This window comes from Palaemon carinicauda, chromosome 10, assembly GCF_036898095.1.
Source record: "Palaemon carinicauda isolate YSFRI2023 chromosome 10, ASM3689809v2, whole genome shotgun sequence".
In the NCBI taxonomy this organism is placed as follows: domain Eukaryota; kingdom Metazoa; phylum Arthropoda; class Malacostraca; order Decapoda; family Palaemonidae; genus Palaemon; species Palaemon carinicauda.
The window spans coordinates 160,141,236-160,153,931 of NC_090734.1; the positions used below are offsets into that span (position 1 = coordinate 160,141,236).

General features: G+C 44.2%; 1 protein-coding gene across 3 annotated transcripts in view; it reads left to right on the top strand.

Moving 5' to 3' along the window:
- The first annotated feature begins 220 nt into the window (after positions 1-220).
- The window catches only part of LOC137648922 (transcriptional repressor CTCF-like), an 84,988-nt gene continuing 72,512 nt past the window's right edge, over positions 221-12,696 (top strand). The window contains exon 1 of one of the 3 annotated variants that reach the window (XM_068382113.1): positions 221-277. Coding sequence is in view for 2 of the 3 variants with exons in the window: in XM_068382111.1 (XP_068238212.1) it covers positions 680-735 (56 nt within the window). In the remaining variant the exon portion in view is untranslated. Of the gene's footprint in view, positions 278-363; positions 736-12,696 lie in introns of those variants that run through there. The other 2 variants (XM_068382111.1, XM_068382112.1) reach the window with 2 other exon arrangements.

Consider the following 12,696-nt stretch of genomic DNA (forward strand, 5'->3'; position numbering starts at 1 on the left):
TCATTAAACAAAAGTAATTTGGACAAACAGGGCGTTGGAAAAAAAATCTGGAAAGCGTTTATGTCCGAATTCTATGATTAAAACGAAAGACTGATTCATATTTAAACATATTAAATAAATGTTTTAAAATTACAATATTTTAAATGATGATAGTCAAAACATCTTAATAATCAACAAACAATACAGAAACGATCCCTTATATGCTTCTCACCATTTTGGACAGGAACCAATGCTGGCTACTGTGCGCGCTCTGACGGCAGCTCAAGGAGTTGAGAAGGTAATATTTGGAAGTGAATTTTGTTATATAATTACATTGCAATTTACAACTCGGTCTCCCACATCGTTTATTTTACATTCATGTATGTAATGCATTTCGAAATCAAGCGAAAGGAACATTGGGAGTTGTTTAATCATTAGAAATAGGAGAGCAATGTCAGACTGCCATTAAGTCGCCAGTGATGCCCCCTACTTTTCGTTCGGCAAAGCTGTGAATGTGAATCCGTCCGTCAGATTGCGTTGTTGTTCTACACAGATTTTGTTTTGCTCCTGATTGACAGAGCACACTAACGCCCATCCAATGGTGATTTGTTTGAGAGGAGGAATAACGCCCGAATTTGGATATGATTAAAGGAAGATTGGCACAGCCCTCGGCCAGGAGATTACCTCATACGCGGCAGCCATGTTAACGACAAACTGTCTTGACGCGTTTTCGGGAAATGAGAACCTTTATGTCAGGTTGTGAATTTTGTCCCCCATTTATTTTCCATATTTTCCGTATTCTGTAGGACTATGTAATTCTCAATCTTTTTTATGTATATATATATATATATATAATAAAGAAAGAGTATTGAAAATATTAGATTGATTAAAGGAAGATTGTAAATGGCGTTTTCGAGGTAGACCTTTTGTTTACATTTTGAGTGGCCGCCTATCCAACATGTTTAGTAACGTTAAATAATTTATTTTTATTATATTTAGGTTATAATAATATTGAATGTGTTTTTGGGTATATAGAACAACGTCTATTTAATTTTAGCTCTTTATAGATGGAATAGGCTTTTGAATAGAACTATATTTCGGTTGGGAATTTACTGTAAGGCCCGAAAATATTCATCTTGCTGGAGTTGGCCCTTTTGAACTATATATATAAGGAATTGTTATACAAAAACACGGGACAAACTATACAAATATAAACATTGGGACATATAGAAAAGCTCCTGATTTCTTAAAAAGTTACTTTTTCCTCGCAAGTAGTTAATCATATATAACCTAATATGCCGGAGGTTTTGGTTTGGGAAAATTTACCGGGTGAATTGATAAGTAATGGTAAAAGTAACCTTTTCTTGTTTATACATTATTGTCTGGGACACAATAAATCCATGAAAAATGCCACATATATTGGCGATCTTTTTCCTGTGAAATGTTTTTCTCACATGTGGTTTTGCAAGTTGGATATTTCTGCTCCCGTTTGCACGTTTTCTTGCGCAATTACTAGCTTATACTACTGCGCATAAGCCCACCTCCTTGTTACTCCATGACGAGGTAGTACTTTCGGAGCCTTTGTATATCAGCGGCCACTTCCTTCAGTGAGCATAAAATATGAACACTAACCAACCTAAACTTTCCCCCTTAACCTAACCTATAGGCTGTTTCCTTATCTTCTTCTCTGGGGGGGGGGGGGTGGCTAATGCCACTTGCACTGCCATATCCTTGGTCATTATACATACAGGTGGCCGCTATCATACATTCACCCCATACTTCTTGCATACATACGTCATTCTCCTTCCATGCCTGCCATATGATGAAGCTTATCATATTTGCACATGTATGTATGCATGAGTGTGACGTAGGCAATTCTGTGACACACCTGTTTTCTCCGACAACGCCCCAGTTACTTTGTGGCTATATTACGTGTTGGATGATCCTTACGGAACTCAAAGTAACAATGTAATCCTACTCTTTAAACTATTTCGATGGTATAGTCAAGTTTCATGGTACTCCTGGTGTAGTGAATATTTTTTAAAAAGTTCATTGTGTTATGCCTCAAAGGTTAAAGTGTCCCAAGTGCGATTCTGACTTAGCTTTTAGGGAAGACCAGCACATTTCCTACTGCAATGCTTCTGTAAAGATTGCCAAGATAAAAACGAGCTGTAGGTGTCAATCATAAGGTTAGGATTTATTTGTGATTTACTTTCAGTTTGTGACCTGGGAAGGGGGTCCCATGGGGTTTGTCTCCCCATGTAGTGGATGTGACCTGGAAACTACTAGGTTAGGTTAGGTGGGTTTGTTAGGTTTTGTACCCATTTACAACTCAAGTGTTAAATAATCTTGTGTTGTGATCTGGGAAGAGGGGTGTGGGTGGCAAGCTCCCCCAAGCTAGGGCTTGTGACCTGGGAACTACTAGGTTAGGTGGGTATGTTAGGTTCTTTAGCCTTTTAAAAATCTCGAAAGTGTTAAATGATCACGTTTTGTCCTGTTTTCGCACCCCCAAAATACCAGGCTCCCACCTGTGTCCTTTGGGAAGCGGGTGCTACATAATGGAAGAACGGCTTATTTACAGTGGAAATAAGGTCCTATTTCATTTAAAGCACATTATTTACTCTAGTATAAGTTTTTTTTCTCTTTGAAAAATTATCCTGTGTTTTTCTATGAATTTACCAGAACCTCTTCCACGTCTTCTTCCGTTGAGAGCAAGTACAAGCTCCTACATGCTATGCGCAATCTCTCTCACCCTGATAATTCTTTACTGGAGCTCTCTCTGGTATCCGAGGATGATAGCCATAATATTTGAAACTTTCAGTGAAACCTTTGTAGATGATTGGTTTCCCTTGGGTATGGCTAAAATGAGTCACTACCCGAGGGATGGTTGAAAAGAAGTTTTATTAAAGGACTCAGGTTGTATGGCTAGGAAAAATATGATTTGTTCCTATGCAACTCACAAACCCACTGATCCTTCACCTTTGGGCCTGCCACACCCTAAACTGGATTTAGTCCCAATAGCTATAGATTTAGATTCTAAAGATATAAACAGATCCTCATTTCCACCCACTACCATGCTCAGTAGTGAACATATTATTTAAGGTTATCAGAATCAAGGTGACCTCTCACTTTTGAAGGATTCTCTGTTAAAGTGTTGTAGGTTTGACCCCACTCTCATCTGAGAACTTTGAGTGTTCTGAATGAGAATGCCGGTTTACCTCGTACACTAAGGAGGCCCGCAACATAGCTCTTCTCCATAGAAGGATTCTCTGGGTTTGCCCAAGAATTTACCAATATCTTTTTCAGAGGATGTTTGAACTTCCACAGTTGTGTCCACAAGAAATTCTACTTTGCAGCTTTGGCCAATTTGTCAGAGTATGAACGCGACATCTCCTTCCCAACATCCGTTTATGAAGGAAAAAGTTATTACCTCGTCAACGAACGTTTCCGCTCCACGTGTTTCAACCACGTGTATCCGCGTACCTATGCGCTGATGTCACCGAACGGGCCGCCATCACCCACTTGCTAGCGTGGCAGCTTTTCACTTCAGTTGATAACCAAATTGCTTTAAGCTCACTAGCTTCGCCTTGTTTAGAGCCTACCCTATCTTTTAGATAACATGATAATGAGCCTAATATTTTACCAAGGTCTGCACAGATAAATATTTCTTATTTTCAGAGACAGGAGAAGAAAAAGCTGTCAGAACTTTTACCCCTTTTTCCTCAGGTGGAATCACTCACAACACAGTGTTAAATCCTCGAATGGGAATCGAAGATATGCTTCCCTACTATATTCTACCTCCAGAAACAGACATTCCAGGTGGACATCTGAAAAATCTTTTTCTTAGATTTCAAGCTCTGACAGAAGGTTCCCTGCTGTAGATCCTCGTCCCTACGGGGATAGAGACACTTATCGTAGGAGCGAACATAGCTCCGCCCATTCTCGTTCAGCATCCTCGTCTCGGTGGCTAGAACGCAAAGACATGCAAGGAGAGATGAAATGCTCCATTACCGTGTAACTCCTAAGCAGGAGCCTGCACACGATGATCCTTCACTGATTATTGATGACTCCCCCTGGTCCCTCTACTGGGGCAGGCACCAGTTCTGTTGGTGTAGCCCCCTCGAGGTTCCAACCTTCGGATCCGAGACTCGCATTACCTCAAAGTGATGAGCCATAAATGCTGTTTAAACTGTCTGGTAGGTCAGGAGTAGGTGATGTGCAATAGACACCATATTTCCTCAATCTACAGCACAATGTATCAATTTGATGTATCTTTGTCTTAACAGGCTCGTGATACTCTGGACCTCTTCACAAATCAGGTCTCAACTGCTGAGAATTTGCTACAATCCAGTAGATTGTCTAACTTGCCACCTTTAGCCCTTTCTCACTAGAGAAATTTCTATATCAATTCAGAGGCACATCTCAGCCTCCTCTTCTTATCAATCCAGATGTGGCTGCCTTTATTTTGGGTGTTCCTAGTGATAAGCTTGTGAACCTCCCCGTTAGCATCAGAGATGCAAAATATAGAAGTTGCTGTCATGCCAGCTATCCAGGCCTGCTCCTGGCTTGACCACTGGTCAGGAGCAGGGTCGTGCTTTGCTATCACCGAAAGTACGAAAAATCCTGTTGTCGTCAAACAGTTTCAGAAACTGTCAAGGTCGGGGGGCAAAGGCCTCGGAATTTCTGCTCCATCAGACTGTCTTCCTATGGGGAAACTATGTCCGTGAGTGTAGAGACGCTGTCTTGGCAAAATGTTCCAAGTATTTGTCCCTTATACCTACTTAACTGGAATGTTGTAGACTTCTATAATATGTTTCCTCCCACAGAGGATGCTATGGCAATTGAAAAGGCGAAGAAAGCCAACCAATCCTCGTTCATGAGGCGAGCAGCGGCTCCTAGGATGCCAGCCCCTCAATGGCCTCCAAGACAGTCTCCTTTAAATCAGAGCAGCAGCACCTTCTGCTGCCTACAGATAACCAACAACCTAAGAAGCAAGATCAGCAACCCAAATTATGTCCGAGAGGTAACATCTCTGGAGAAAGGGGTAGAGGCTGTCGTGGCTCCCGCTAGGGAAGGCAAGTCTCCTGACTCACCACCAGTAGGGGGATGCATGCAGAGCCATTGGGACAGGTGGCAGTTCTTCGGGGCTGACCCGTGGATTGGCAGAGGATCTCTATTCAGGGTATTGTGTCCCATTCAAGGACTGCTATCCCCTATTAGGTCTGATTACAACAGTTCCACCATATTCGAGAGGGTCTAAAAGAGATCTCCTAGAAGTGGAAGTGTCTCAGATGCAGGCCAAAGTGGCCATAGAGAAGGAATCGGACAGATCCTCTGGGTTCTACCTCAACCTCTTCTTGGTAGAGAAGCTGTTGGAAGGCTGGTGACCTGTTATAGATCTCCCCCACTTGAACCAGTTTGTGCACCAAACAAGATTCAAAATGGAGACCCCAGCCACCATTCTGCAGGGTATCAGGAAGACAGACTTCTTGTTGACCATAGGCCTGAAAACGCTTATTTTCATATCCCTATCCATCCCAGATTTAGGAAATATCTTGTATTCCCTTTTAGAGAAAAGATTTACAGTAATACTTCAAGGTGCTATGCTTTGGCTTATCTATAGCACTTCAAGTTTTTACCAGAATTTTTGCCCTGGTCTCAGCTGATGCACTACATCAGTTTAATTGAAGAGAAATTCATAGGGATGTGTTGAATTATGAAAGTTGGTTACACAAAAAGTATCCTTCAAGCACAATAAACAGCCATCAACTCATACACCAATAACGACACAGTTGGTATAGGACATCACTATTTATGTTTATATCTGTATAGGCATAGATTATTACTCTTTAATCCCTCATATTCCTTATGTAAACAGCCAAATGTACAACACAGTGCTATTTCTTTATAGTGAAATCACTGTAAGCAAGAAAATAGAGGATCGAGGGTAAGCATGTACTGTAGTCGGTGTTTTTTTAAATTCTTTTGTTAAATTGTTGACTGGTGTATTTCTTTTGTCAAAATATACTGTGCAATACTAAGATTTTATACCCACAGCCAAAACTACTATGATATTCCATTATAAAAGTGCTTTCGTGAATTGTATACTAGCCAGTCTAAGACTAGCTAAGTAGGCTTGGCTTAAGCTGCAACTTATAAGGCCAGAAATTTAGACTCAAATTTTCTAGTGAGGCTAGTGTGGTTATGTACAATAAAAAGAGCATTTGGTATTTTTGGCAATTAAGTTCTATCAATAATAGAATTACAATATTAGGTTATAGATTTTATCACATCCTGATAGATGACAATAGTGGAGTGTGGTGTTGACATGTTTCCCGATGGCTATGTGAAGTACAAGAGTCAAACCAGCGAAAGAATAAATAAAACGATTTTGGCCCAGGATGGCGCTTGGCATGTTTCTCGACTGAAATGCCAATCATAATGTCACTTGTAACTTTGTCATTTTTATCACAGTATTTTACTTTGCATATAGTGTATATGCCTTTCTTAAAGCATATGAAGTTGCTGAATAGTCATATTGACTCAATGACAGAATTATTTTATGCCATTTTAAGTTGGTTCATTCCTTTCTGTCTATTTTGTTTTCCAACTTTAACTGTTTAGCTCTTTATTTTTCAATATTAAACTTACCCGATAATCATGTAGCTGTCAACTCCGTTGCCCGACAGAATTCTATGGAGGGATACGCCAGCTATCACAATACTAGAAGGGGGTGTATTTACCAGCGCCACCTGTGGCCAGGTACTCAAGTACTTCTTGTTGACACCTCCTCAATTATTCCTCTGTCGTGCTTCCGGCAAGACGTTCTGGGATACGCTTATGTTCTTGGAGTATTTTCACGACTTTGGTGAAGTATTTCTCTTTGATTTCGGCTGTCGCTTTACTGGAAACTTCTATATTAGCTTAGTTAGCTTTTGGAATTAATTTGATTAATTTTGGTGACGAGAGAGTATGAACTCTCGTTCACTTTTCAATGGCCGACCCTTCCCTTAGACGGAAGTGTTGGTGTCTAAGAGAGTATAGACTCTCTTTCTTAATTTTGCTTAACAAAGTTATAGATTTATTTTATATCTCTCCGCCTTTTATAGGCCTCTTCGATTAACTTCCTTTTATTATAAACTTATTAAAATTAATTTTTATATTTGTTTATATTCGACCTTTCCTAATAGTAGGCGGTCTTTTACCAAAGTTAATAAACTTTGAGCCCGTCATTTCGGTTTTACCTGTTAACATATTATGCTATTTCCGCCACAGAGTTTGAAAGATTTTCTTTGACAGTCTCGTACTGTTTTCAAAGCTGAACTAACGTTTTGTTTTGTCTCTGCAGTTGTTGACGTTCAGAACGTTCAACTTGCACTCTATCGTTACGATAGAGAAAGAATGTTCACGGTTTCACGTTGCAGTAAGAGTAACCGTGTCTAGCGTTTTGTTCATTCTTTCTTAACTTAATGGTTTTGATCCTAATAAAGGAACTTTTCAGTTTTTTTCCTTTAACAATAATATGTTTTAACGATATATATGATTGGGCTCTTCTCTCAGGTTCTAAGTCAAGAGAGAGAGAGAGAGAGAGAGAGAGATAGAGACGGAGGGAGAAAGAGGATAAACGTTTCATTCAAGCCTGCCAGGCGTACGAGTAACGTCGTTATCGTTTTTTGCTCTTCTCCCTAGTCTCTTTAGGGGAAGAAACTAAACGTTTCTAGAGTGATCTAGTGTTTAGTCTCTTTCCAACCACTGAATTATCTTTCATTAGATTTTTCTGTTACATTGTAATTCTGTTTTCGCAATTACTAACTTTGAGAAAGGATAGAATTGCGTATTTCAGGTACAAACCACTTAAAGTTTCGAGTTCAGTGAAATAAGTGCAAACAGAAATCAAAGTGATAAGTGATTAGTGCGTGAGGGTACTTTTGTGCGCGCCAGTCGTCCTCCCAGTCCGGGACCTCTTGCAAGCTCCCAAGCCCAGGGGAGAAGCAATGTCGAAGGGCATAAGGGTTCAGCAGGCCTTGATCGGCGCACAGAAGTATTCTCGGTGGTTGTGGGCGTGTCTTACCGAGACCGTCACTCCCACCCGCAGACGATTGAGCCCTTATTTTGCTCGTCTGCAGAAGAGATTAGGGGAGAAAATAAAGGCAGAGTAACGCTGGTCTCAGGTCTCAAGACTTCTTAAACGTTAAGTCCAGACCTATGCCAGACGTACGAAGTTAAAGTTCACAACCCGAATGCAGTCATTGGGTTAGCTCTGACTCTCCTCAGTCACAGTTGATTACACTCCGCCTAAGAGGAGTAAGGTTCTGCCACAACAGATCTCTGCTGTTAAGGCTTTACCTCAGCAGAACTTAGTGTCTGCCGACCCCAAGTTAACTCTACTGCAGTCCATACAGTCACAACTTTCGGTCTTGATGCGTGAGTGTCGGGCTGAGAGTGTTGCACCTCCTCCTCCGCCTACACTCCCTCCACCTGTTCTCGCTCCGCCTGTGCTCGCCCAGCCTGCACCTGCTCCGCCTGTGCTCGCCCAGCCTGCACCTGCTCCGCCTGGTCGCAACACCATCTGCCAGGCGTACGATGTTGTGAACTCTACTACAGTCCATGCAAGCACAGCTTTCGGACTTGATGAGTGAGTGTCGGGCTGAGAGTGTTGCTCCTCCGCCTCCGCCTACACTCCCTCCTCCTACACTCGCTCCGCCTGATCACAGTACCATCTGCCAGGCGTACGATGTTGTGGACTCTACTACAGTCCATGCAAGCACAGCTTTTGGACTTGATGAGTGAGTGTCGGGCTGAGAGTGTTGCTCCTCCGCCTCCGCCTACACTCCCTCCTCCTACACTCGCTCCGCCTGATCACAGTACCATCTGCCAGGCGTATGATGTTGTGGACTCTACTACAGTCCATGCAAGCACAGCTTTTGGACTTGATGCGTGAGTGTCGGGCTGAGAGTGTTGCTCCTCCGCCTCCGCCTACACTCCCTCCACCTACACTCGCTCCGCCTGATCGCAGTACCACCTGCCAGCAGTTCCACCTGCCAGGCGTACGATGTTGAGACACGTGCTGAGTTTGCTGTTCCCTGTGGTGTTCAGCCTCCGCCTTTCTTAAGGCAACCTTTACATTGGGATCAGGAGGATTATACCTCTCTTCCTCCGCCTCCACTTGCTGCTCCACCAGTGATGCAACACTCGGTTGAGGTACAACAACCTCTCCCGTCCATGAGTCAGTTTCCTCAGCTCTTGCTGCAGCGAGCTCAACCCTCCATAAGGCAAGCACCACAACACCTTACCCTTGCGCCTCAGGAGCCTCAGCTTGCGAGACATTTACCTTGTTCTGCGCAGCCTCTTCCTCATCGCGCTCCGCTCACACCACAGGAACTGGAACTTGCTACTCCGCTTCCGCCAACCGCTCAGCAAGCGCAACCCTTGGGTTCAACCACTCATGCTAGGAGTCAGCCTCCTCCACCCATGCGCCTTCCTTCTGCTTGTCTTTTATTCAGCCTTTGCAGACTGAGCCTCAGGTGTTCCCTCATCGGAGTCTTGAAGAGGAAACCACACTATTGTTGTTCCAGCTCGTTCTGACTCTGCTGTTCAGCATACCATGGTTTAAACCCCATGCAAGCATGCATAAAGCACTCTAGCACTGGTCATGGAATTTCTGAGAAATGTTAAACGCCATGCACACGCTCTGCTTTCCTTTCAGCAGGCTCTGCTTACAGCAGGCTCTGCTTACTACATGCTCAGCATTCAGCATGCTCTGCATTCAGCATGCTCTGCATACAACATGCTCTGCATACAGCATGCTCTGCATACAACATGCTCTACATACAGCATGCTCTGCATACAGCATACTCTGCATACATCATGCTCTGCATACCTTACCGCATGCTTCTCAACACATCTTGGGTTGTTGCCAACTCACTAGACTGTCAAGCAGTTTCATAACGTTGCCTTCTAGTCTGCTGCTTTGCACCAGTGAACCCTCACTCAGAGAACTTAGCTTTTCTAGGATAAGGTCCCTGTAGATGAGAAAGTTCTTTTCTCCCTCCTTCTGATATTCCCTTGAGGACTCTGTCATTTGGAGGGAGCCTTTAGCTGCATAACCTCTTATGGACTTTTATTTAAGCATAACATGCTTACAGGGAAGGTAATGGTTACACTTCAGCCGCTAATCCCGTCTGTTACCACACCTGCTCCCATAGACCTTGAGCTGTGTTGCATGACATGCAGTCCAAGCTTAGTCCTTGTTAGAGGATTTTTTGTTTACGGAGTCAATGTGTCACGGGGAAGACGTTCAACAACCAACAGAAGGGACTTCTTGTGACGCAGTGCGGCAACCTCAGCAACCCGTTAAGGAGTTGTCTGTACGACCCAGACAGTCTAGACAGATTCGGGTTGTCACTGTACTTCCTCGCTTGCCCATGATTGACAGTTTACAGACTGTGCAGCAGTATCATGATCTTGTGTCCGGCTCCGTCAGACGACTGGCTTTTAAGAGCTCCCTCAAGTCGTCGCTGTCTGGAGATTTTCAAATGGACTATGGATCTGACCAAGGAACTGGGCCTCCTGGTCAATTTTGAGGAGTCTCAGCTCGTTCCATCCCAGACCATTGTCTCCTTGGGTATGGATCTTCAGAGTCGAGCTTTTCGGACTTGTCCGTCGGCCCCAAGGATCTTCCAAGCCCTAGAATGCATCCAGAGCATGCTGAGAAGGAACCGATGCTTAGTCAGGCAGTGGATGAGTCTAACAGGGACACTTTCATCGCTGGCCCTGTTCATCGAGTTAGGGAGACTCCACCTCCGCCCCCTTCAGTATCATCTAGCTGCTCACTGGATAAAGGACATGACGCTAGAGACGGGCTCAGTTCCTGTTTCCGAAGAGATGAGGTCTACTCTAACGTGGTGGAAGAACAGCATTCTTCTCAAGGAAGGTCTACCTTTGGCTGTTCAGACCTCCGACCACCGTCTCTTCTCGGACGCATCGGACACGGGCTGGGGTGCGACACTGGACGGACAGGAATGCTCGGGAACATGGAATCAGGAGCAAAGGACACTTCACATCTATTGCAAGGAGTTGTTGGCAGTTCATTTGGCCTTGATAAACTTCAAGTCCCTCCAGCTTAACAAGGTGGTGGAGGTGAACTCCGACTACACCACAGCCTTGGCTTACATCTCCAAGCAGGGAGGGACTCATTCGAGGAAGTTGTTCGAGATCGCAAGGGACCTCCTCATTTGGTCAAAAGATCGAAAGCTCACGCTGGTAACGAGGCTCATTCAGGGCGATATGAATGTCATGGCAGATCGCCTCAGCCGGAAGGGTCAGGTCTTCCCCACAGAGTGGACCCTTCACAAGAATGTTTGCAGCAGACTTTGGGCCCTGTGGGGTCAGCCAACCATAGATCTATTCGCTACCTCGATGACCAAGAGGCTCCTCTTGTATTGTTCTCCGATTCCAGACCCAGCAGCAGTTCGCGTGGATGCCTTTCTGCTGGATTGGTCCCATCTCAACCTGTATGCATTCCCGCCGTTCAAGATTGTCAACAGGGTACTTCAGAAGTTCGCCTCTCACAAAGGGACACGGCTGACGTTGGTTGCTCCCCTCTGGCCCGCGAGAGAATGGTTCACTGAGGTACTGCAATGGCTGGTCGACGTTCCCAGGACTCTTCCTCCTAGAGTGGACCTTCTGCGTCAACCTCACGTAAAGAAGGTACACCCAACCTCCACGCTCTTCGTCTGACTGCCTTCAGACTATCGAAAGACTCTCAAGAGCTAGAGGCTTTTCGAAGGAGGCAGCCAGAGCGATTGCCAGAGCAAGGACGACATCCACTCTCAGAGTCTATCAGTCTTAATGGGAAGTCTTCCGAAGCTGGTGCAAGGCCAATGCAGTTTTCCTCAACCAGTACCAATGTAACCCAGATTGCTGACTTCCTGTTACATCTAAGGAACGTAAGATCCCTATCAGCTCCTACGATCAAGGGTTACAGAAGTTTGTTGGCAGCGGTTTTCCGCCACAGAGGCTTGGATCTTTCCTCCAACAAAGATCTACAGGACCTCCTTAGGTCTTTTGAGACCTCAAAGGAACGTCGGTTGTCCACTCCAGGCTGGAATCTAGACGTGGTCCTTAGGTTCCTAATGTCATCAGGATTTGAACCGCTCCAATCAGCCTCTTTTAAGGACCTCACATTAAAAACTCTTTTCCTCGTGTGCTTAGCAACAGGTAAAAGAGTAAGTGAGATCCACGCCTTCAGCAGGAACATAGGTTTCACATCTGAAACGGCTACATGTTCCTTGCAGCTCGGTTTTTTGGCTAAAAACGAGCTTCCTTCCCGTCCTTGGCCTAAGTCGTTCGAGATCCCAAGCCTGTCCAACATGGTGGGGAACGAACTGGAGAGAGTACTTTGCCCAGTTAGAGCTCTTAAGTACTATCTAAGAAGGTCAAAACCATTACGAGGACAATCAGAAGCCTTATGGTGTGCTATCAAGAAGCCTTCTCTACCAATGTCTAAGAACTCAGTTTCTTACTACATCAGGCTTCTGATTAGAGAAGCAAATTCTCATCTGAAGGAAGAAGACCTTGCTTTGCTGAAGGTAAGGACACATGAAGTGAGAGCTGTGGCTACTTCAGTGGCCTTCAAACAGAACCGTTCTCTGCAGAGTGTTATGGATGCAACCTATTGGAGAAACAAGTCAGTGTTCGCATCATTCTATCTCAAAG